Here is a 26,731-nt window from a genome sequence, read left to right as displayed (position 1 = left end):
CTAGCATTATCATTAAATTAAATGATGATGTTATCATGGTAAAGTCTTGTCTACAAAAATGGATAATAGAAATCTGAAGAGTGTCAAAACATTTGATAGTTCATACTAGGTTTGTGAGTTTCTTGTGCGTAAATTGTGTTCAACATTATATTTATAACACTTTTGTCAAAAATAATAACAAGGCACAGAAGCAAAACTAATTATCATTTTTTGACATTTGTATGCATCTTTTAAATTATTACTACATATCTGTGCATTTGTTGTTGTTGTTGTTTTTTTTTTTTGTTGTTTTTTTTTTGGGGGGAGGGGGTATAATTATATATCGCTACAAATAAATCTTGTTTAAAAGCAAACAAATTTTATTTTCAACAATAAATAACGCTACAGGTGATTGAATATTTGTATTTATGTAACTTTATAAAATTATTGTACATTATTTTTTAACAAAGGATACATTTCGCTACAAAATTCGATGATAAATGACAGACTATTATCTGCAAATTTTACTCTCTTTACGTAAAAATATCGTTTATAAAACATTGAACTTTCAATATTTATATTTTATGAATTGAGTTTTAACAAAAGGATGTCCGTAACTAATTGCATAAAATCTCTACTAAAGTGTAATTTAAAGAACGTTTCAGTGTATGCTAAATTATGGCTTTTCAAATATGTTGTCATAGCTTCTCCAGTTCTTTATCGCATACAATCTATATCGAAATACCTATACAAATTATTAACAAAATGTTGTAATTTTGAACATGTACATGAACATCATATCTATCTTATCACCACCAGTAGGTCATCATACGAAATTGGGATATTTCAGCTCTATTTGATAACTTGTCTTTAACCTAAATTTTGACAATTTAATTTTTTTACGTTCGAAATTAAAAATGAATGTAATAAGATTCTACTTACTGGTTCCAATATTGGTTGTGTTGTTATCTTATGCTCACTGCAATGAAAACGAGGAATTGTCTTGTCAGAATTTGAAGGAAGGTTTTCATGCGTTACAAAAAGAATTTGAAATTCTTAAGGAGGAAGTTCGTGAACTTAAGTCAGGTACAATTTTTACTCCTAAACTTAGCAGACTACTCAATCATTAATTATAACGAATGATTTTTAGAAGTTTGAACATGTTTGATATTCCATTTGAATTTTGTCCTTAAACATAAATACAATGTATATCCATATAGTCTTATTTTCGCTGAGTATATAATTAAACTCAATGTTTGTCGTTTGATTTGATGTCTTTAATGACAAATTTCATTGAGGGAACATGCGCTTTAAGTCATAATCACGCAAATTGACCACTCACTAGATGTCATAACCAGGAATAACAGCAATGTTGAGTGAAGATTTCGAAAGAGAATCCATTAGCTCGTTAACAAATAATTTCCGAATTAAGTGTTAGATGCACTTCTCCTAAATCTCTCTCCCACAGTTGTATTGCATCTCATGTATGAAACTATTTAAGCACGTTTATTTTATTTTCCATTTCACCTAAGACGGAGCTTCCAGAAGTGTAGAGAAAAGATTTGTTGCAGATGGAGAAAGAGATATTGAAGCAACTGTAACAAAACTTGAAAAAGATGTTAAGACTTTGGTTGAAGGTAAATACATTTATAAAGACAAAAAATTATTATGATAAATATTTTTGATGGTTTACATTAAAAACGTTATAACTTCATATTAATTATTGGTTCCAATATTACGAAGTTAATTGAATCACCCTTAAGATATGGTGTCTGCTTTTTGAAGTTGTCCTTTGATGTCTTATCTGTGATATGCAGGCTTCAACAGCAGGTGTCAAGTGCTGTGTGGCAGCTGTAAAAAGTTGCCCCGTACTTCACTTCAGTGTTGTTATATTTTTCTGGTCCTTCGGGATCATTGATGCCAGCACTATTAAGTGTTGAGAATTGAGTACCGCTCAAGCCGGTGCTAGGGGGCGTGAGGGATGTTGCACTTATTCATTATCCTTCATGTACAGACTCAATCAAACCGAGTCTGCAATTCTCTTGTAATTTTGTTGTGATTAATGCTTCCGAGGGATCACTTTGTTTCCAGATTTTGATACCCTCCAATCCTCTTTCAATTTCCAATTTGTTTAGCTCCACCCATTGTTTTCTAGTTTATGGCACACGCATCATTTTACTTGGGGACAATACTCCGCTTTTCATGGAATGGCTCGGAAGTGAAAAATGATAGTCGCCGTATGAACACATCTGCGGATGTTTCTAAATTCAAAATGTCACCATATTCATGTTTAAATGTTGCGTCCTGCTTAGAGATGTTGTAATTGAGGTTGTTTCCACACTGAAGTGAAATTTTATATATGTATATAATTATTCTTATAAAACAACTTTCAAACATAGAAGATTATGTAAAATAAGTACTGCAAAATATTTATGCACATGATAATTTTATGTAATCAATTAAATATATGCATTTATATCTTATTGAAAAAAATACTTAGTCTTTATAGAAAATATAGTTCTCATTACTTCACATTATTTGCATGAAATGTTGAATTCGCTAATACGTGTATCTTTATAGATAAGGCTTTTTTGGAACTTACAATAATGATAAATTTAATTTGAGCATCATATTTAATACATAAAACCATAAAATAAATGTGTTACAGGATCTTTAAGCAGGTGAAAATTTGTGATGACATCATAATGCAGTAAATGTTTCAGATTCCTAATCATGAACATAAGCTGATATTTGTTATGCTAAAAAAATCTTAAATAAAATGTACCGTCCATTTATTTTGATAAAACTGATCTTTTCTAGGCATAGGAAGTACTTATGTAAGATGGGGAAGAACAACATGTCCTGGCAATACAACAGAAGTTTACAAAGGTAATGGAATGTTACTTATGCGTCAGTCACAAATTACTGTTTCAAACAAAGTCCGTTTTTCAGACCCGTTGAATCGGGCGGCGCTGTTTTATGTGTGACTTTGGCATTATGCAAACACTTGTTATAATAATAAAAAAGATTTGCAATTGATTTATGAATGAATGAATGTTTAAGATTAAAATTACAATAAAACGCCAATATTATCCTGTGATAATTAAAGGATTTATGGGAGGAAACGTATATACAGATAACGGAGGCCCTGCCAACTATCTCTGCTTACCTGAAGACCCTACCTGGGCAAAATATCAAGATGGATTTCAAGGTTAGTTTAAATAGAGAGAAATAAAAAGTCACTAAAGAATTTAAAAAACGATAAAATTTCAAATTTTGCAGTCACGATTTCATTGAGCCTGTTTATTGACGGTATTGGTATCAACACTTTTTCATTTCAAAAATTCCATTTCGTATTTTGTACAAAAAATCTTTATAAACTAAACTGTTTGATTAAATGCGTTCTTTAAATTCATCTTTAACATTTTTGTTTAACATTTAACACAAACTTAATATTCAAACATAATATGATATTATTTTTAAATAATGGCAAATGAAATTTTTAGCCAAATGTAAATAATTGTCATTTGCAGATTTGATTAAGTTCAGCTAGTTTATTTACGGCAGTTGATAATACAATCTACAGTCCATGATACTGCCTTTGAATCCAAAACGATCATTATGAGAAAGTAAAATATGGTTTCTTATTTTGATACGATGAGAATATTGCTTCGCTTGTAACTTAAAAAATTTATTATATCTGAAACATCATATGATATTACTTCATATGATTTTTGTTTACCTCTTTGTTGATATAAAGGAGAAGGAAACAAAATCTATGGCTCAGAGTACCAAATTATTAGGACGAACTTTAATCCATTTCACCAGGACATGAATGACGAAGATATTCCGTGTGTTGTATGTAGCACTAAAAGACCACTAAATATCATGGTTCCTGCGAGAACTAGCTGTTACACTGGTATGTTACAAAAACGTTTATATTTATTGATGAGCTATTAAGTTGAGATGTACGTCAACCTGCTAGGCGTGAGATGTTCAGTAAATTAGCCTATTAAGGCAAATCCGGTCTAATTCTTACTTTCGTGTTATGCTTCCATCATTTGTTTCGTTATATGATGATTAGCGGTCTCATAGCTTAGATTGTGTCCGTCAATCATCATCGAACTTTGTCAGGATGCTTGTCTAGGTAATTCGTCGGATGAGTTCGAACATAGGTCATCTCGGATGAAAAACTAGGTCACAGGAGCTAAAAATAGATAAATATTGATAACACTCTAGTGGCTACTGTTTTGATCTAAATATTCTTGAAACTGGTCTGAAAAATTATTTGATGATTTCTAAATCAAGTTTGAATTAGGGACACCTGGGGTCCAAATCTAGGTCATACTACCCTAATGTGGAAAAACCTTGTTAACACTCTTGTGATCACAGTTTTGACTCAATTGTCATCAAACTTGGTCAGGATGCTTGTCTATGTATTTGCTTAGATGAATGTGAATATGGGTCATCTCAGATGAAAAACTATATCACATGATCTAAAACTAGAAAGTAAATGTTAACACTCTAGTCATTACTGTTTTGATCCAAATATACTGAGTTTGCTTTGATGATTTCTATGTCAAGTTTGAATATGGGTCACCTAAGTCACACTGCTCAAATATAGAAAAAATTGTTAAAACTCTAGTGCCCACATTTTTGACTCACCTGTCATGATGAAACTTGGTCAGGAGGCTTGTCTAAGTAATCGCTTGGAGGGTTCGATGGGTCAGGTGAGCGATCTAGGGCTATCTTGCCCCTCTTGTTTCATGTTAATTTCGATCGTGGTGTTTTGCTTCTGTTGTCTCTATGGCATGAAACGCAAATACAAGTACGTTGAACTCCTTCAGCTACCTCACATATAACTAAATTTTCATAATAAAACAATTATTTTTTACAATTAAAGTAGTTTTGCTGTTAGCCTGCTACATTAATTTATGATTCTACTAATTTCATTCTTGCTACACATTTTGCTATTTAATCTGCTTTTTTAAGTTGCTTCTACTTTGGTGACATAGTGTTTTTCATTTTTGTTTTCTTCTTCCTGTTACTGCAGCGATTTCTTCTGATTCGACTCGAAAAGCTACAGTCCAATTTTTCACTCTCACTTCTCTTACAGATTTTGCTTTTATTACGTCTACTTCTTGTATCACTTCCAATACTTATACAAGTGGTGTATATATGCAAAAAAAACAGCCCTTACTGCGTTAGTAACGCAGTAAAACGGTAGAAAAATGGTGATTAAATACTGCAAAATCATCTTAAACCGCACATAACATGTAAAATTTAACTTGGATATTGAATGTTTTTTTCCTTTTTGAAAATATTAGTACGTATTCCTCAAGCTCCATACTGATTTTCTTGAATTATTTTTGCCAATCTGGAGGCGTGCAGCTTTAAGTTGTTGATTAAAGCAGATTATCAAAATGTTTTTTGAATGTACAATATCCAACAAATTATTTTCACTAACTTCAGGATGGCATTTAGAGTATACCGGTTATCTCATGACAATCTGGTCTGGTCACCCTGCTGCAGGAGAATACGTGTGTGTAGACAGTCATCCTGAACTAATTCCACACGGAAGTGCAAACACGAACGGAAACGTTCTGTACCTTGTTGAGGCTGCTTGCGGTACTTTACCTTGTCTGCCTTATGTTGATGGTCGTGAACTTGCTTGTTCAGTTTGCAGCAAATAAAACATGGAAAATTTTAATATGAAAAAATATCTACCATAAATGCTACAATAGATTTCTGCAATCTTTATTTGATTATAGTTGTTCATGAGAAATATATTTTCTTAATTTATAGATGTTTAAAATGTTTTGTTTTTGTTTGTTTGTTTTTTGTTGTTGTTTTTTTTGTTGTTGTTGTTTTTTTTGTTTTGTTGTTTTTTTTTGGGGGGCGTCGAACTTATTCTTCACTTCCTTAACTTAGTACATGCAAATGAAATTGACAACTGACAAATATTAATATATTGCTTAAAAATTTACACAAGTTGCTTTATTTGTCATAGCTCTATTAACTTGAAATTCTTACGAACCAAATAAAATGATGTACGAATAATAATTAATTGATGCAATTTTCTGAAAATATCACAATATCCATAAACGAATAATTGTTACTTTAGTTAGGAAATAGGATTTTTTAGTAAAAATGAAGTTAGCAAAACATATTATTAAGATATACCACACAAATCATTCTTGTGTGCGTCATAGGAGATTTATAACAATTTGTGTTAAATAAATATGGAATCGTTTCGGAGCTTGGAACTGCCTTCCCTCAGTCTAAAGTATAAAGAGCCTCACTGATATAGGATAGATCATTATTGTAATATAACAGTTCATCATATCTTCTGTTTATGTTATCGATGATTGATTCCGTACATGTCATCAAAATTTTTGATATGAAACATAAAGCATGCCCAAGTATACTCTCCAGCGCATCGACTGAATGTTTCACTATCTCTCACGTACTTACAAGCAACGTGAGTGTATTCACTAAGCTGCGAAGGGGGTGTGGATCCAACACTATCTAGTCCATATTACAAAAACTGTATAAATATGTCATGTATCTTTTTAACAAAAACAAATTATACCAATTAAACGAATTATGATCACCACATTCAGATCTAAACAAACACAACAATACAAAAACGGCGCAGTCCGTAAGTTGTGACGTCGTTATTGTGAACGTCAAGAACTCTAAGCATGCAGTATGTATTAAAATAGAAGGGTCATAACCTTTTTTCATAAAGCGTATAATGATTTTAGTAAAAACAGCAGAAAAAATACCATGACTCAAGATTTTGTAAAAATTTTCCGTAATTCATGATAGCGATAGACTTGTTTTAGAATCTTGTTAGTAATGAAGGCTTGCTCATTGACATCCTTTACGTTGCTACAAGCTATAGCGAATCTAATTAACTGAGAAACATATACCCCGTAGGATGTTGCATGGTGTAACTTTCCATCCAAAATTGGATAATAAAGTACACAAAATCAAAGTCATCTCTTTTGTAAGAATAGAATTGTAGTTGACAGTAATATGAAGATCCATAAATGATGTACTAAAATTTCAAGAATTTGTTTATTCAGTTGTTGTTCGTGGGGATAAAACTCAAATGCCAGTTGATCAAAATAAGAATTAAACAAGATATGTTTGTAAAACATGTATGCCCCCTATCGGCAGCCAATTTGTCATGTGATCAGGTTATTATGCATGACTTCTGATTCAGTGAACAAGCAATTAATAAGGGTTATCTAGTATCTACTGGTCATGACTAGTCACAAGGTAATAATTATTGTGACCCCATAGGTTGTGTGCAGCAACTAAAGTTATTATAAATCTTACCAAATAATATATACATAAATTTTATGAATCACATAGGCCTCATTAATGACAGCCAAGTTGTTATATTACATAAGACCTTCAAAAGTGTATACCAAAAGCACATAAAAATATCAACCAAGGCAACTTCAGTTGTTGAGTTATTGGTCAGAAACGGTCATTAAGTACAAGGTCACTATGACATTGACCCTTTGACACCAAAATCAATAGGGGTCATCTACTGGTCATGACCAATCATCTTACCAAGTTTGAAGTTCCTAGGCCTAAGGGTTCTTTAGTTATTGATCGGAAACCGTTTTACCTACAAGGTCAATGTGACCTTGACCTTTGACCCCTTGACCCCAAAATCAATAGGGGTCATCTGCTGGTCATGACCAATCATCATACCAAGTTTGAAGTACCTAGGCCTAAGCCTTTTCTAGTTATTGATCGGAAACCGTTTTTACCTAAAAGGTCTAAGTGTCCTTGACCTTTGACCCCAAAATCAATAGGGGTCATATGCTGGTCATGAGCAATCATCATACCAAGTTTGAAATTCCTAGGCCTAAGCGTTCTTTAGTTATTGATCAGAAACCGTTTTTACCTACAAGGTCAATGTGATCTTGACCTTTGACCCCTTGACCGCAATATCAATAAGGGTCATCTGCTGGTCATGACCAATCATCTTACCAAGTCTGAAGTCTCTAGGCCTAAAGGTTCTTTAGTTATTGATCGGAAACCGTTTTTACCTACAAGGTCAATGTGACTTTGAAATTTTGACCCCTTGACCCCAAAATCAATAGGGGTCATCTGCTGGTCATGACCAATCACCATACCAAGTTTGAAGTTCCTAGGCCTGAGGGTTCTTTACTTATTGATCGGAAACCGTTTTTACCTACAAGGTCAATGTAACCTTTACCTTTGACTCCTTGACCCCAATATTAATAGGGGTCATCTGCTGATCATGACCAATCACCATATCAAGTTTGAAGATCCTAGGCCTAAGCGTTCTTTAGTTATTGATCGGAAACCGTTTTAAATACAAGGTCAATGTGACCTTGACCTTTGACCCCTTGACCCCAAAATCAATAGGGGTCATCTGCTGGTCATGACCAATCACCATACCAAGTTTGAAGTTCCTAGGCCTAAGGGTTCTTTAGTTATCACTCGGAAACCATTTGGTCTACGGACCGACTGACCGGACGGACCGACGGACCGTCAAGTGCAAAGCAATATACCCCCTCTTCTTCGAAGTGGGGGCATAATTAAAAAAATCATCAAGGTATCTGGAGGTATTATTAAATGCAACTATAACATCTTGTTGTGTATCTTCAGAGAGACTGAAACATAAAGTCTCTTTCAGAGCAGTATAAAAACAAATCAGCGACCAGGGGTGCACAATTGCCCTAGGAATTCCTTTGATCTGTTTAAAAAAGGTATAACCAAACCTGACATAAATGTTGTCTACAAGAAACAGAGTGCTCTAAAAACTTCGTCACAGGTCCACATAGTATACAAGTAGTAGAAATGCCAGAATTACATGGAAGAAAGGTAACTTTTTACCGTACAAATTTCTTTGAATAAGGGTAATTAGTTTATAATTTATTAATTTATGTGACAATAATGTATAAAGTGTAGAAAAAAATCGTATGTACTGACAGATGAAGGTTGATAGTTCTTTATTTTATATTTATCCAAAATAATTTCACAAGTATTTTTAATAGACCAAAACAGATGTTTGCCTGTTTCGTAGACTCTATCACAATATCTAATTAAATGTATTTTAATGGCAGCCAAACAAGACGTCAATAAAATATAAAGTTGACTTGTACTGCAAGAGGTATACTTAGCAATGAAATTGGCTTTGTAAGGTTTTTTATGTAATTTAGGAATCCAATTCATAATAGGAAGTTTGAAAAATTCATGATTTGATTGTTTACAATTTTAAGAAGACGCATTAGTACTATTAAGTTCATTTTGCAAAACGTTAAATATCAATACGTGAATCAATAATTTTACAGGTGTAACTAGAGTATTACTATCCGCATTTTCAAGGCGACACCATTCGATCCTCAATCCTCAATAAATTTAGCAATCTGCCTACGACAAGCAATATAATCAATAACAGAAGGAATTCTGTATTTAGGTTCTTTCAAGAATAAGTTACGAATTCCTTTGCTTGCAAATATATCAACATTACTAGTGATAATATGGCCAAAATCTGAATTCCAGAATCTAGAAAGCTGTAAAACAATGATGAAATATTTCAAACAATGACTGACCCACTGTCATCAGGAGATATTTCCTTTTTATCAAATGACTGGCCTTCTTCAGATAACATACTGCTTTGTACAGCAGCTGTAGCTTGCTGTTCGTTCTTTAATTATTATTAAGTCACCTTGAACCATACAAACAGTGGGGGCCACAACTCCAGAATTACTTAATTACTTAAAAACCGTGCAGCAAAGCACACAATTTGTATTAAAGACTCAGCTTGATACAGAAAATTTGTTTTGGGCTTGATTAAGTGGTAAATAACAACAGTGTTCGCAATGCAAACAAATTGCTACAGAAATTTATTGCCAGTTTATTTGCGATTTATATTGTACAACAGTGCTAACAGGACATAAGTAACTTTAATATCAAAGACATTTGTACAAAGACAAAAAGACAGAACAGACAAAACATCCAAGGGTTACATAAATAAGAATAATTAGGAACTGAACTAAATAAGGAGATATCGTGTATACGAAAGAGACATCACAAACTTTAATATAAGTCTTGCTCTGTACAAGCAAGTGAACAGATAACGAGTTAATTGAAATCGAAAAATGGCCACGTAGCCGAGAGGATCACACGTTGGATTAGTAATCTAAGGATTTCTTGCCGCATGGGTTCAAACTCCGCCCGGGGCAAGTCGTTGTTTCCGTTTGCAAAAAAACTTAACACTCATTGCTCAGTATTTGTTGGTTCTAGGAACGAATATGAGAATGTTTCAATGTTTAAATAAGCTTATTGCTTTCAACACAACATATTCCTATAAACACTTATTGCTCAGTATTTGTTGGTTCTAGGAACGGATTTGAAAATGTTTCATGTTTCAATAAGCTTATAGCTTTCAACACAATAGATTCCTATAAACATAATTAAATTGTAGCTTATATCAGAATGTATTACATATATTATAATGATATTTGTTTCCATTAGACAATAAGTATACGCTCTATAATTAGAACATATAGTACAATGGTACGAATACCTTATCTCATTATCACAACAAGGTCACTTTATCAACGTTCTAAACTGACAACCTACTGTAAAATTTAATAATATTTTGACCTTTTGAAAAGGAATATTGTGTATTATTAGAATGACGGTTAAGAAAAATTACTTAGTAGTTTTAATTCTGGTCTGTTGTGGCTACTGCAAGGCAAACTCTGAAATTGAATGCAAGAATTTGAAAGAGGAAGTTCAGACGTTACGCGAAGAACTTCGTGTAGTAAACAAAGGTTAGAACTTCTTTGTTTGAAACCTAGTTGGTTGAAAGTAAAAACATATACATAATAATGAATAATTATTAATTAATTCCTGATTAAACATGTTGGTCTGTTTCATATATTAAATTTGTCATAAGATATAAAACTTCTGCGGATGTTTCTAAATTCAAAATTTTACTATTTCATGTTTAAATGTTGAATTCTGCTTAAGCCGGTGCTAGGGGGCGTGGACGGTAACTTGCACTTTCCAGTACCGTCCATGAACAGGCTCAATCAAACCGAGCCTGCAACATTTTCAATTTTGCCGTGTTGGGCTTTCTTTAGGGATTCTGTATTTATCTATCTTGAGAGTAAAATTTCAGTTCAGATTCTTCTCAAAGATTGTCATGTTTTTGCCTTGGTAGGATACACATTAAAACATTATTTTTTAACATTAATCTTGTCCCAGTTGAATAGTTTAATTTGTGTAATGTTTTACATTTTCCTAAATAGCGTTTACAGATACCAGTTCCGAAAATAAGGCATTACGAAAGGAATTTCAAATTCTTCAGACTGAATTCCGAGTATTAAAGCAGAGTAAGTTTTTAATATTTATAACGTAACATTAAACCGCTGGGATCTCTTTAACTGTTACTGTGCGCAAATTTTATAAATTGAGCTGTTCCAAATTGTAAGGCTTGTACATATGATTCAAAGTCGGTATGTTTAAGTCATCTACATTAGGTCCTTTCCTTTTCTTTGAATTAATAAATCTTTGAAAATACAAATCTGAGCTGGTGTTCTCATTACATTGCTTCATCTTCGCCTTTTAATAACAGGTTCCAATCATGAAGAAAAAAGATTTGTGGCTGATGGAAAAATGGATGTTGCGGCAATTGTTGCTAAGCTTGAGAAAGATGTTAAGATGTTGACTGACGGTAAATGAGATTTTCCTTATATTTCTTAAGTTATTCCAGAGGTACTTTAGCCGCGATATATATATATATATATTTATCGTCCGTTGTGGTCCAAACTTAAAGCAGCGCGTCTCCAGATTCATCTTAATTTTCATGAAAATTTTGAAAATGTATTAAAAGGTAAAATATTACGAAATGAACAAAGAAAGTACTTGTTGTGACACATTACAATCGGCACTTAAAATCCACGTAAATTACCAAAAAGAGGTCAAAATATGCATAAATATCCCCTACTGCGTTATTAACGCAGTAGAAATTTGGTGATAAATACTACAAAATACCGTCATTAATTGCACATAAGATATGAATTATCACTCGAATGTTTTATTTGTTTACTTTTCTCAAAGTTTTAACATGATTTTTCCAAGTTTAATTTTCTTGAAATATTTTAGGTCATCTGGAGGCATGCAACTTTAAGTGACATTACGAAGAATTATTTTACAATTAAAAATGTCAAAGTTATATAATGAAAGATGTAAGACTATATAAACATACATTTGCACCATCATATCTTTATACACTATCTTATGTTCAATGCAATAAACATTGGAGATAACATAATTATTGAATAAGAATTATGATCGTTCTGTTTAATGCAAAATAAATGTATCACGGAATCCAAATGAATATTTTGCATGAAAATATATGCGAGTGTATCAAACATTTCTGCATGAGTGTTTGAATAGAAAGAGATGTGTAATTAACTGTAAAAGTAAACGACTGATTAATTGTGCATATGAACAAGAGGTTTATTACGGGTCTATTCACACATCTGCCGGTCAAAAAGGATGCCTCGTTCTCAACATCAAATTAACTATGTTCTATTCAATCTCAAACTTTGTATTAATATATATTATTTGCAAAAGAAAAATATCAATTACTTTAAGATCACCGTAGGGAACGTGTTACAGTATCGCGTTTTCCAGTTACAGTATAGAACATTAAAGATGGAGGATTATTTGTTGGGAGGACAGGTAGGTGATTTTTATTCCGGTCCATACTACAAGTAGTTTAGTTTCTAACAGATGTTTTTGTGCTTTGCTTGTAAGGAACAGAATCCAGTATCTAGTCATATATTTCTTCAGACCCTGCACCGCAGATTTATCGCTATATTGTCTCATAAATATGCAGATTTGACCGTTTGAAAATTTGAATCGAGAGCATTTTTCTGCATTTTCGATATTATTTCTGGATGCCTAGAAAAAGTAAATCTGCAAAACGTTAGTCCTTTATGTTTATAAACGTTTATAAAAGTAAATAAACAGTTGAACCTATTTTCCTGTTCGTTAAATGCGTTTGAAAAAATAAACAATGTTACAGTATAGAGCGAGGTAATTTGTGCAGGGTTACAGTATAGACCAAGCGATTTTTATCCCATTTTGTTACAGTTTATACCCAGATTTCGGTTACAGTTTAGACTTCGATATTTTCTATATAATGATACTAGGTAAAATGTATGAATGTAACATAGACTTTTAAATCTCTGTGAGCTTATTAGCCCGATGGCTATTCGTCCGTCTGTCATACACATGTGTGTGTGTGCAATCTCACCCGCTCAGTAACTACTTGACTAACTGTGATGAAATTTACATGACTTTCTACCAATTAAGTTGTGCAAATGGTTTCGGTTGCAATCGGGGATACAAAAACCCAAAACATAGATTTTGTAAAAAGGCAATGTTTAAAGACCCTTCTCATTTCGAATCAAAAGCATTCAAATTAAATCATGATCATGGCGTCATTTAGAATGCTTCTTTGTTAGAGTTGCGATTATTTTGTCATTATTAAATTAAAAGTCGTTTTATTTTATTTCAGACATCCTGTATAGCAGTTTTCATGTTTCTGAAAAAGAAAATAATGTTGAAAGTTATAGTATAAATTAAGGTCAGACAATTACAATATCTTCTCTAGTGAGCCTGATGGAGGTACATAATAATGGCAGAGTCGGGATAAGGCTGTCGACTTCAAATCATCTTTCATTTACTGCTGTAGTTGAAATACAATCATGACTTTGGATTCTTTGTATGTGAGGAATCTATCAAGCTAATTTACGCAAGGCCGGTGGTTCTAGCCAGGTGCCCGCTCGTGTCTGAAATGTTTTTCTTTACACTAAAGCAGGAATGTTTTCACATGACCTCAGTGTTGTTGAAACTTAAAATCCAAGAAAGCCAAAGGTAACAAAATAGAGTTAAACAGAATCCCTAAAGAAATTCAAACACAACAAAATTGAAAATGTTCATAAACCCATTAAATACTTACAAAATGCATTATGGTAGATGGAAATTCCAACTTTAAATAAAATATAAGGTTGCAGTATTGCTCACTTAAATAATGTTTAATCATTCTTAGGTACTGCCTGCTTGTTAATTGTGTCTTTTGACAGCTTATTTATGGTATGCAGGCTTCATAACCTCCGATCCCTTCTCAAAATTTCATTTCGTTTAGTTTCACTCATTGTATTCTCGTTTAGGTGACACGCAATTTTTTAACCTGCCGCTTTTCATAGAATGGCAATAACGTGTCACATCATTGAAGGTTCCATGATAACCGCCATATGAACACATCCACAGATGTTAAAAAATCAGAAGTGTACCAGTTAATTCATGTTTAATGTGAATTCTGCTGAAGCCTGATCTAGGAGGCGTAGACGGTAGCTTGCAGTTACCACTACCGTCCATGAACACCGTCCATGAACAGGTTTAATCAAACTGAACCTGCAACTTTTTCATGTTTTCCGTGTTGGACTTCTGTTAAGGATTCTTTTTTCTCTATTTTATTAGGCATTATTATAATGTGTAATGAAATCAAGCTCTCAATACAATTCGATAAAAGTTACTGTTGTTGTCGCGAAAACAGTCACGTAGGACATTACTTACTCTGCAAAAAGTCTCAATCTGAAATTTAAAGTAAGAAAAATAGCAAACTATGACTTTTCTGCTGAAGAAAAAAAGTAATACAACCTTTCAAGAATGTATTAAATAGAAAGTTGTGAGTTATTTCATAAAAATAATGGATACACGAACTTTGTTTGAAATTTGGCAAGTATCTAAACTGTAACAGAAAACTGGGTATAAACTGTAACAAAATTGGAATAAAATCGCTTGGTCTATGCTGTAACCCTTCAAAATTAACCTCGCTCTATACTGTAACATTGTTTATTTTTTCAAACGCATTTTACCAACAGGAAACTAGGTTCAACTGGTCATTTACTTTTATAAACGTTTCTAAACATAAAGGACAAACGTTTTGTAGATTTACTTTATCTAGGCATGCATAAATAATGTCGGAATGGGAGAAAAATGCGTTGGTCTCTCGATTCAAATTTTTGAACTGTCAAATCTGCACATTTATGAGACAATATAGAGATAAATCTGCGGTGCAGGGTCTGGAGAAATATATGACTAGATACCGGATTCTGTTCCTTACAAGCAAAGCACAAAAAAACTTTTAGAAACTAAACTACTTGTAGTATGGACCTGAATAAAAATCACCTACCTGTCTTCCCATAAATAATCCTCCATCTTGAAAATTTCTATACTGTAACCGAAAAACGCGATATTGTAACACGTTTCCTACGGAGAAGATAGAGGATATGTGTTGCTTTGCATGAAAGGTCGAAACATATTTTACTGTGAGAACATCAGATGTCATATTTTCACGAATGGCTTAGCCATAAAATAATAGAGGTTGAAATAAAAAATAAATAATCTTACGTATTAAACAAACAAAATGTTTGCATTTATTTTATTTCAAGCTTTTTTTATCTTAATGTGATATTTTTTTATCCGAATTCATATCTTGTACATCTAGAGTGAAACTTATATTTCATGATTTCAGAGTGAAATTATCACAACATATTTTGTCCCCTTAAAACAGTTAGATATGTAAGATAATTGTTTTGGTGATTAAATATGTATTAATTATCATAAAATTACTAAACTAAAGAGAAGTAACTGCATCAATCACGTTAATGTTTTCTTTTCCAAAGGTATTGGAAGTACTTACGTAAGATGGGGCAGAACAACATGCCCTGGCAATACAACGGTAGTTTACAAAGGTAATGTGTAAAAAAAAGTGTATTTATTATCATTTTAAGACAAAAATGCAATAAAATCTATTATTATTATTCAGAATGTCTGATTAAATCGCTTTATAATACATTACAAGCACTGGTCATTTGTAATATTAGCAACAATTATATCGGGAAAAGCCGGGTTGGGTGGGATAAATCAACCATTTTTACGTTTCTTCTGTCCCTGCTGAATGGTGGTTTGTTTGGAATACTGAATATTCGGCAGAAATGTCAAGACCGTCAATAGAGGGCTGTTAAAGAGGGTTAAAAATCAAACCTGGTTGAACCATAGTTATAATGTACAGACCACCTACAATGATCATTTTCAGATTAACCTTGATCCATGAACATGACATATCCATCTCCTCGTATATTGAACAAAGGGTTAAAATGTTATGACATATTCAGTAATATATCCATTGACCTCGTACAGGGTTAGTCTTGCAGGTGTAATACTCAAAATGTTCGTCGCATGTCAATCAATTTCTCCATTACGATAGGGGTTTTATTTTTATACTGCAAATAAAACTTGTTGATAGTGTTACAAAAATAGAGAATGAACTATATAAATATAAAAAAATGTGCTTAAAATACTCAATTATATTTCACAATTTGTTCTTTGCTCGACAATTCGTGATTTGCAAGTATAAGATCGATCTTTTACCCATAAATTGTTAACATAAACAAATTTGAATAAATACTTATTTTTGAACACCGTTCCTATAACAGGATTTATGGGTGGAAATATCTACAATGATAATGGAGGCCCTGCAAACTACTTGTGCTTACCGGAAGACCCTTCATGGGCAAAATATCAAGATGGTATACAGAGTAGGTTTTCACAGGAAATTTACGACACGCTTTTTTGTCATCACAGTGAATAGGTCTACAATGGGCACATTTTCCATAAGTATTTCAAATATTGATATAAGGTTTTTGAAGAAAAATTATTCATAAGTGATTAAGATTGAACATTTATATGATGAAAGAATTTGTTCTGGAACAATCTATTATTCTGCTTGATAAATATATCTATAAAATATCTGGTTATGTACCTCGCACTTACCAAAAACCTCCATGTATACTTTTTTCATGGTTTGTCACGTGTCTCACTTAAAACTGTCAACATAATTATTTCATTGTATTACATACCATCAATTATAGACCAATTTACTTTAATACGCACAAATATAATTTTAATTTAATGACAGGGACTCAAAGCCTGAACGTTTGATATTAAAATTTTAAGCTGAGAAAAAGCAAATTACAAGAACATTACAAACCTTAACTGTCCTTTCAAAAATGTTAGTAAACTGGTTTTCCTAGATGCCACAGAACATAAGTTTTGATCTTGGTCTTTAGAAAATGCGTGTCTGTGACGAAATAAACAAAATAAGTGAGAAATATTTCATTTAAAAAACATCTTGTACAATTATTACTTAAAATGCTGTTAAGATAGTTAAATTACAAATGAAACAGTTCTTTCCATAACGGTTATCCTGTCAGGTTTTGATACTATAAGGCACATTATGTCTCAGAAATGAATAATTTCTCCATGTAATCACAGTTCCCTCAAATCATCACCGACGAATACATAAGAACCACAACCATTATCTTTAAAAAATGTATAGAATGAACAACAGAACAATTTTGTTATGAAATAATGTTTAATGTGTTGCAAGCGACTTGGTCATAGTTGACTGCACATGAAATGAACCAACTTATATATGTACAAATAAACCCTCATTAACTTATATCGTTTCATAAATTACATGTAAATAACATATTAAGTCAAAGTGCAAGAAAATTTACTAGAAAAAGATGAAACACGTACGTCTATTATCTAATTCCTTAACAAAACTTATTTTAAAAATCTTAATTTTCTTCTTCGGACATGTTGCCAGTCGATTAAACAAGCACTGAACGCATTTGAAACGCTTTGTGTCGAAAAGCAAGTGCTGATTTAGGCGCAATTAGCGCCCTCATGTGATCCGACGGGATCAAAACCAGGGGAAATAATTTTCTTCAAATGCACTTTGTTTAAACGAAAACAAATTATTATATGTTTGACTTCCATACAAATTACTCTAGCAATCTTATTGCAAATTAAAATAATTTTAGAAATGAAATTGACTTGTAATTGATTATTAGAAACTTTATCACGACACTTAAAATTGATAAAAAAAACTTTCAAGAAATTAGAATAAAGGCAGATATCAGGCTTTTAAGATGATTCATTTAGCTTAATCACGTACATTTAATTCTTAGAAAAATATAGAACTTAAGTATTTTTATCATTATAAAGATGAAGGAAACACGATATACGGCTCAGAGTACGAATATTACGGGAACTTTCATCCATTTCCTCAAAATATGGTGGACGAGGATATTCCATGTGCTGTGTGTAGCACTAAAAGACCAATGAATATAATGGTTCCTGCTAGGACTAGATGTCATTCCGGTATGTCAACAACATCAATTTATTTTCACAATTTTCTCACATAAATGTTGGGTTTCTCTTATCCGGTACTTGGGGTAATTCATATTCGCTTGTTTTAACCAATGCCGTATAGAAGCAGACACAATCAATTCTTAACTTCATTGTCGTTTTCTTTTTAACCCTTTACCTCATATATACGCGAAACAACGCACTTTCGACCCCCACTCTTTTTTTAGGCCTGAAATAGTGAAAAATTTCCTATTTGGGCCCCCAACACATGTTTTCGTTTAAGAAATGTTGCTTTTTCGGCGCCTCTGAAACTTCCCATCTGAAACATACATCACGGGGTTGCCAGATAGGAGATGTGCCCCCTTCTGTTTGTGGGTTTGAAGAGGACGGAGTCCCCCTCATCGCCAAGAAAATTTTGGAATTTTGAGAGGCTTAAAATGACCCCAGGTCGATCATAAGGTAACGTGTAACCAACGCTGAAATGCCTTCGACTCTATCTCGGAAAAAATCGAGGCAAAATAGTGATTTTTGGAAATTTTGAGATGCCCCTGGTTGCCATGGTAACAGGAAATTTAAGACAGAGCATGTCGTTACAAAGGCAATGGTCCAGTCAATATTTGTGCCAAGTTTGATTAGTATTTATGCATTTTTCATAGTTATATAGCATTTAGAACTTGTAAAATATGATAAACAAGATCAACAAGGAAAGGCGGCGTTCAATGAACGTTGTAAGTTGAGGCTTTTCAGTGAAAATGGCCATTTTTCACAATATCCTCATGGGGGAAAGAGTTAACTTAAAAAATAATAAATATTACAAAACAACAATTTTTCACCAAAATTAGGTATTAGACCATATGTTAACATTGAAAAACTAGATTTTGGTTGATTCCAAAGTTTTTTCATCATTTTTTGTTAACCCTTTACCTCATATATACGCGAAACAACGCACTTTCGACCACCACACCTTTTTTAGGCCTGAAATATCTTATTTGGGCCCCAACACATGTTTTCGTTTGAGAAATGTTGCTAAAAAAGTGAGCACTTTTTCGGCGCCGCCGCCCCCCCCCCCACATCCAATAGATACATCATGGGGTTGCCAGAAGGTTGATTTGCTCCCTTGTTTGGGGGTTTGAAGGGGGCGGAGTCCCCCTCATCGCCAAGATAATTTTGGACTTGTGAGAGGTTTTAAATGACCCCAGGTCGATCATAAGGTAACGTGTAACCAACGCTGAAAAGCCTTTGACTCTATCTCAATCCCTTGAGAAGTTGCAGCACTTTAAAAAAAATTATGGAAAAATCGAGGCAAGATAGTGATTTTTGGCAATTTGAGATGTCCCCTGGTTGCCATGGTAACAGAAAATTTAAGACTGAGCATGTTGTTACATAGGCAATGGTCTAGTCAACATTTGTGCCAAGTTTGATAAGCATTGAAGCATTTTTCATAGTTTCATAGCAGTTTGAACTTGTAACAGTATATTTCAGTGAAAACGGCCATTTTTCATAGTTTCATAGCAGTTTGAACTTGTAAGAGGAGGCTTTTCAGTGAAAATGACCATTTTTCACAATATGCTCATTGGGGAAAGGGTTAATTAAAAAAATTATAAGTACCACAAAACAACAATTTTTCACCAAAATTAGGTAAAAGACCTCATGTTAACATGGAAAAACTAGATGTTGATCATTTTAGTGTTTTACTTATTTAACCTTTTGTAACCATGACAACTGTTAGAATTTCACTTGGCCGGGATTCATTTTATTTACACTGTCTCGTTTATAGGAACATGGTGGGGCTAAGAGCGAGGTTTAGTGCACCATTAACCGGTTTAAAATCCCCAGCAGTCATTATTATGCTGCTGACTGTTCCAAGGCGGCGCCCCACTGTGTTCCTCAGATGTATGTCTATGTTGTTTCATACTGTTTTGGTGACACTTTTGCTTGTGTCCCTTGTTGTTTTCTCGTCTACGGTAAGTATCTTCCCCATTGCCTCTAGTTTTTATTTCATATTCCCCATTGCTATTGCCTCTAGTTTTTATTTCTTTGATTAACCCCCCCCCCCCCTTCCTTCCCCCGGTCTCCTGTCCCCTTCCCCTTTGTGGGCCTATTATTATTTTCTTTGAATTCCTAATCAGTTACAAAATATTTATCATTTAATGATTAACGTGTCTTTGCCCTGTCCTTTTTATGTTTGGGGTCCGCCTGGGCTCCTTGCCATTGGGTTTTTGTTGCTTGGTCATATGGGGGTTGCGTTCATTGAACGCCGCCTTTCCTTGTTGATCTTGTTTGTCATGTTTGGGTGATTGCAAAGTTTTTCATCATTTTTTGTTAACCCTTTACTTCATATATACGCGAAACAACGCACTTTCGACCCCCCGCCCCACTTTTTTAGGCCTGAAATAGTGGAAAAAATGTCCTATTTGAGCCCAAACACATGTTTTCGTTTGAGAAATGTTGCTTAAAAAAGTGAGCACTTTTCGGCGCCGCCCCTATCTGAAAGATACACCAGGGGGATGTACCCCTTCTGTTTGGGGGGTTTGAAGGGGAGCGGAGTCCTCCTCATTGCCAAGACAATTTTGGACTTGTGAGAGGCATAAAATGACCCCAGGTCAATTATAATGTAACGTTTAACCAACGCTGAAATGCCTTCGACTCTATCTCAATCCCTTGAGAAGTTGCAGCACTTTGAAATAAATTTTGATGGAAAAAATCGAGTCAAAATAGTGATTTTTGGCAATTTTGAGATGCCCCTGGTTGCCATGGTAACAGGAAATTTAGGACTGAGCATGTCGTTACAAAGGCGATGGTCCAATCAACATTTGTGCCAAGTTTGATAAGTATTTAAGCATTTTTCATAGTTTCATAGCAGTTTGAACTTGTTAGAGGAGGCTTTTCAGTAAAAATGGAATTTTCTTTTACAATATGCTCATAGGGGAAGGGTTAATGCCCCCTTTGAAGAAGATGGGTATAAAGTTTTGCTAATATCAGTCTGTCTGTCTGTCTGTCTGTCTGTCTGTCTGTCTGTTCGTCGGTGACTCCATGGTTCAGCTGATTATCTTTATTTATCACAAAGGCTTCCTATTTCACAAACTGATTACTCATATGTAGCTATTGACACATGTTGGATTTGGGTCACAAGGTCAAATGTCAAGTTCAGGGGGGGGGGCTTGAATGTTAGAATGGTTTTCGCCCATTAAAATGAAAATATTGTACAAAAAATCTTTGCATTTCACATATCGATTTGTCATATGAAGTAGATGACCCCTATTTATTGTGGGTCACTAGTTCAAAGGGCAAGGTCTTATTGGCCTTCAATGACAGAATATTTTCCGCTCATTATCTTTAAAGCTTTCAATTGATCTTCACTAGTAGATGATCCTTATTGATCTGTTGTCACTACGTCTAAGTTCAAGGTCACAGTAACCTTGAATGTAAAAATGTTTTCCGCTTATTCTCTTGACACGAGTTAGCTACCAAGTCTTCGTACTTCACATAATACACTTTAATGTCGGAATGGTTGCCACTAATAATTATAAATGATATCTGTCACAAAATGTGATAAACAAAGAATTCATATTTCACATATTGATTGGTCAAAACTACAAGCTAACCTTTATAAATTTAAGGATAATGCATCAAATTAATGTCACGATACATTTCTGGAAAAAAAATCGCCCAGTCATTTGAGAGTGACGAGTGTCGTTTGATGGTTGTAAAATGTTTGCCTGTACTTCTTCAGTGTTGCTTAATTTGTCTGGTCCTTCGAGATCTTTAATTCCAGCACATACGTATAGATGATGTATTTCGGCTTAGGCATGTGCAGTGGGTCCTGAGGGATGTTGCAGTTGTACAACATCTCTCGCGAACAGGCTATATAAAAGCAAACTTCGTATATAGTGATAAAATACTATTTTGGCAATTGTTTCCAAGGGATCACCCCTCTCCCAGATTATTTCGTTAATACAGATATTGGGGTTATGCTCAATATGGACCAAAATATCTGTCTATGCATCTTCATGATTTTAATAGTGCAGTATTTTCTTTTCATTTTCCTGTTTATAACTTCAGGTTGGCATTTAGAATACACAGGCTATCTCATGACAATATCCGAATATCATCCCGCAGCAGGAGAATACATTTGTATGGACGGTAATCCTGAACCGATTCCACACGGAAGTGCAAACACGAATGGAAATGTCATGTACTTCGTTGAGGCTATCTGCGGAACACTACCCTGTCTTCCCTATGTTGATGGCCGTGAACTTGCTTGCTCCGTTTGCAGCAAATAATATCCGGAGTTGTTTAAAGTTGAAAATATCCAATAAATTTACGAAATATTTGCTTTTGTAATATTATTAAAAGTTGTTCTTTTTAAAGCCTTTATGTTGGAATATTCTGCCAACAGTTAACCATGAATTTATCGCGTTAACTTACTGACTAACTGATTTGTTTTTGTGTTAACACAATGAATCATACATGTATCAGACTAGATATTTTTTCTGTTAGATAGATAAATCACGACTAAGTTGTTGACTTTCAAAAACACATTTAAAATGCCAAGAACTGAAAACACTTACCATCTAAATAATAGACTATCATATATTTATCTAATATAAAACTTTTGTGTTTCTTAGATTAGATATCAGATTATTTTTTGTATAACTAGATAATTTTCAGTTATTAGTATGTAGTTGAACAGATAATTATCTGTCATAAAGCACGTTTCATTAATAATGGCCTATTATTTAACTTATAAGTGTTGGCAGTTCTGGGTACCTGTTAAGTGTTTTTGAAAGTTATAACCTGACTACTAAAATTAATACTAGTGCAATAAAATCCAAACTTATGACCAGAACCAAGTCTTGTTGTGCATATCGTCGGCATTGTTCGCTAAAATGAGTTTTGTCAGTGTAATGTCTCCTAATTTTTCTTCTTTTTTTATATTCGTCCGTTTATCCGGACTTTGCCTCTTACACCGCTTATGTAATTTCAATGGAACTTAACAGAATCGATTCGTAGCTTATTTATAACTACGCATAATCTACGGGTCATTGGTTATTTATTTTAACCGAGTTATGGCCCTTAAATAAAAAGGTATTTTTGTGTGTTGCAAGCTACACAGAAGTTTGTACGGACTACTTCTCAGAAACTATTGATGCTATTTCATCCAAACTTAGTTTTTATTTCTTTGATTAAACCCCCCCCCCCTTCCCCCGGTCTTCTGTCCCCTTCCCCTTTTAGGGCCTATTATTATTTTCTTTGAATTCCTAATCAGTTACAAATTATTTATCATTTAATGATTAACGGGTCGTTGCCCTGTCCTTTTTATGTTTGGGGTCCGCCTGGGCTCCTTGCCGTTGGTTCTTGTTGCTGGGTCATATGGGGGTTGCGTTCATTGAACGCCGCCTTTCCTTGTTGATCTTGTTTATCATATTTTACAGGAATGACCAGTACTCAGTGAAGTTGTGAATATCTTCGGCTTTTCATGATTCAGTGATTTTTGTCGAAGTTATGGCCCTTTAATCTATTTTTTTTAGTTTGTCCGGAATACTTCTCTTATACCACTTAAGTTATTCTATTGAAACTTTACAGAATTGAATGGTAGGCCAAATACGCATGTTTCACCGGTTTTTTCCTCTGACTTATTTTTGGACGAGTTATTGCCCTTGAATAGGTAGATGTTAAAACAAATTTGTCCGGACTACGCTTATACCATTTATACAATTTCAATTACAATGAAACTTTACAGGATTGATGTGTGACACGAGTTTTCCGCTCATATGATTTTTGGACAAGTTATAGTCTTTCAATAAAAAAGTTTTTGTGTTACCAGCTACACTTAAGCTTAATTGGACTAAATACTAAAATACTACTGGTGAATTGCATCCAACTTTAAAGTAATGATCAGTACCAAGTCTAGTTGTGCATATCGTCGGAAAGAGTTATGACCCTTTAATACATTTTTATTATTTAAAGCTTGTCTGGACTTCTCTTCTAATATCACTTACTTCCTCAAATTCTACGGGTTTTCGAGTGAATCATTTTTAGCCGAGTTATAACCTTTGAATTAAAATCGCGTTTTGCCCTGTTTAATATGATTTGTGTGTCTCCTGCAGTAGCTGCAACATGCAATCATGAGGTGAGACATTCTGATTACATTTTCAACTTTGTCCCTGTCATAGCGCTGAAACAACAAGAGGTATCAACAGTAAACCAAAGATATCAAAAAGAAATTCAATTGGTAGGTATATCTTAATTAGTAGTACAGTGCATAAGAACCGTAAATCTACCTCACCTTATTTTGGAGTTATTGTCCTTTAATTCATTTTTACACTTTGAACTTTGTTCAGGACAAAACTCTGAATCTACGAAATTTCTCACCAAGTAAAAGTGCAGTGCACAAGAATAGTTACTTTACATTGCCTAATTTATGAGTGATTGCCCTTCTTCATTTTTACAAAATGAACTTTATCTGGAACATAACTCTGAAACCACGAGTGGTATCAACAAGAAACTTTGAACGTAGATAGATCTCATCAAAGAAAAGGTACTGTATGCAAGAACATTAACTCTGCCTTGCATTATTTGGGAGTAATTGTCTTTTTTCCATTTTGACACTTTGAGCTTTGAAATAGATCTAATTAATTAAAAGACAATGCATAATAACCGTAACACTGCTTTGCCATAATTTTGGGTTTATTGACCATTTCACGGAATTGTAAAACCGGAAAGGTATGTGATAAAGGACATTAAAAAATGCATGTATAACAAATGTTGCAAAACTTTGTTTGCCATGTAACAAACTGTATTGGATCTTGTCACGAACTGGTTTCACAAGTAAGACAAATAAGACAAATGTAACTATCACAGAAAGATTGATTGCAAATGATGAATTAAAAAAGTATATCTGTTTAAATGACCCTTTCAGGGACAGCCTATACGGCCAACAGCTTATGTCGACCTTTATCTGTGTTGTTGCATTATATGAATTTGATATGTTTCCAAAAAATGAAAAATATTAATCAATAAAACGGACTGTATAATTTTTACATTTTTACAATTGTAAGCATTTATTTAAATGGGTTTCAACATTGCAGTTTTACAGAAAACGTTCAGGCGATGCCTTTATGTTGACTTATGCATGTAACAAAACTTGTTCTATACAAAATCAAATATCTGTATTTTTATTTCTCCGATTGGCAACTCAAATATTTTATAAAGATTCAAGACGAAGTAATTAAACGGCAACTAACTATTTTTATTACGAAATTTGCATCTTTGTGTATTCAATTATTTATTGTCAAATATCATTTTTTCCTTAATCGTTTGTACAAAAATGTGTATAATTGATTGCTAAACGGATTCCGTTTTAATAAAAGGATTTATGAGTGGAAATGTCTACTTGGATAACGGAGGCCCTCCGAACTATCTGTGCTTACCGGATGATTCTATATGGGCAAAAGTTCAAGATGGAATACAGAATAAGACTTTAAAATCGACGAGTCAGATTCTAGTATAACAAATATCTACTTAAAAACATGTGGGCTTTTTTTAAGTATTTTACTTAAAACTGCGACTTTAAATTTTGATATTGTCATTATTTACTTAGTAGATTACAAAACCGAACACTCTCCTATAGTTGTTTATGGAAATTGCTACTTCTTTGCTTAATTCCTGTACATTTAATTAAAGATGTTTATTTTCTCTCGATCTTTCAAGATCTTATTGTGTGAATTTGTTTGAGGTATATTAAGTTTCTTGTATCAGATCTTATTCTAGTTGAGTTGGTTCTAGTAGTTCTTGTTGAATACCCTAAGGTTATTTTTTTCATTTCTTGTTTTTTTTCTAATTCGTCTTTTGATGTATTGTCTGTGACATACAGGCTTTATAACCTCTAATCCCCTTTCCAAAGTCCATCATATTTAGTTCCACCCATTGTTTCTCGTTTAGGGCATATGCAAGTTTTTACTTTGGAACTTTTCACCGATTTTCATAGTATGACACGAACGTGTCAGGTTGAAGATTCCATGATTACAACCTTAAGAACACATCTGCAGATATTTCTAAATTCACAATTTCACCATTTTCATGGTAAAATGTTGAATTCTGCTTAAACCGGTGCCAGTGGATATTGAGTGGGTTTAATGGTATTCAATTTTTAAAGTTTTGGAACTAATGATCCTGAAGGGCAAGAACAATAGAACTACACTAATGTGAAGTAGGGGGCAACATATTTCAGTTGATTCCAACACTTAACAAATTGATATTTGAATAACGTTCAACCGGTGCGAGGAGGTGCGGGGGATGGTGCTCTTTTTCATAGTCTCTGTTGTACAGACACAATCAAACCGAGTCTGCAATTTTCATGTAATTCTGTTGTGATTAATGCTTCCAGGGGATCAGTCTATTTCGAAATTTTATACTCGATGTCCGTTTAAGCGAACTTACAAATTAAGTCTTA

The 26,731-nt window shown here is 33.5% G+C and overlaps 2 protein-coding genes across 3 annotated transcripts; both read left to right on the top strand.

Moving 5' to 3' along the window:
• Positions 1-786: 786 nt before the first annotated feature.
• Positions 787-5,799, top strand: LOC132716644 (short-chain collagen C4-like). The gene is made up of 6 exons (XM_060699966.1): positions 787-1,065; positions 1,512-1,616; positions 2,800-2,868; positions 3,089-3,190; positions 3,740-3,898; positions 5,452-5,799. The coding sequence occupies exons 1-6, from the start codon at positions 897-899 to the stop codon at positions 5,670-5,672; spliced, it is 825 nt and encodes a 274-aa protein (XP_060555949.1). The 5' UTR covers positions 787-896; the 3' UTR covers positions 5,673-5,799.
• Positions 5,800-10,549: 4,750 nt separating this feature from the next.
• LOC132716640 (uncharacterized) lies at positions 10,550-22,616 on the top strand. Of its 2 annotated transcripts, XM_060699961.1 has the most exons (7): positions 10,562-10,811; positions 11,292-11,375; positions 11,618-11,716; positions 15,744-15,812; positions 16,557-16,658; positions 18,133-18,288; positions 22,339-22,616. In XM_060699961.1, the coding sequence occupies exons 1-7, from the start codon at positions 10,673-10,675 to the stop codon at positions 22,557-22,559; spliced, it is 870 nt and encodes a 289-aa protein (XP_060555944.1). In that variant the 5' UTR covers positions 10,562-10,672; the 3' UTR covers positions 22,560-22,616. The 2 variants fall into 2 exon arrangements, with proteins under 2 accessions (XP_060555945.1, XP_060555944.1); XM_060699962.1 differs by lacking the exon at positions 16,557-16,658 and having other exon boundaries at positions 10,550-10,811.
• The last annotated feature ends 4,115 nt before the right edge of the window (positions 22,617-26,731 follow it).

Source organism: Ruditapes philippinarum, unplaced genomic scaffold (assembly GCF_026571515.1).
Source record: "Ruditapes philippinarum isolate M1 unplaced genomic scaffold, ASM2657151v2 ctg645_1_1_1_1, whole genome shotgun sequence".
Lineage (NCBI taxonomy): Eukaryota > Metazoa > Mollusca > Bivalvia > Venerida > Veneridae > Ruditapes > Ruditapes philippinarum.
This window is presented reverse-complemented; position numbering and strand designations above follow the sequence as displayed.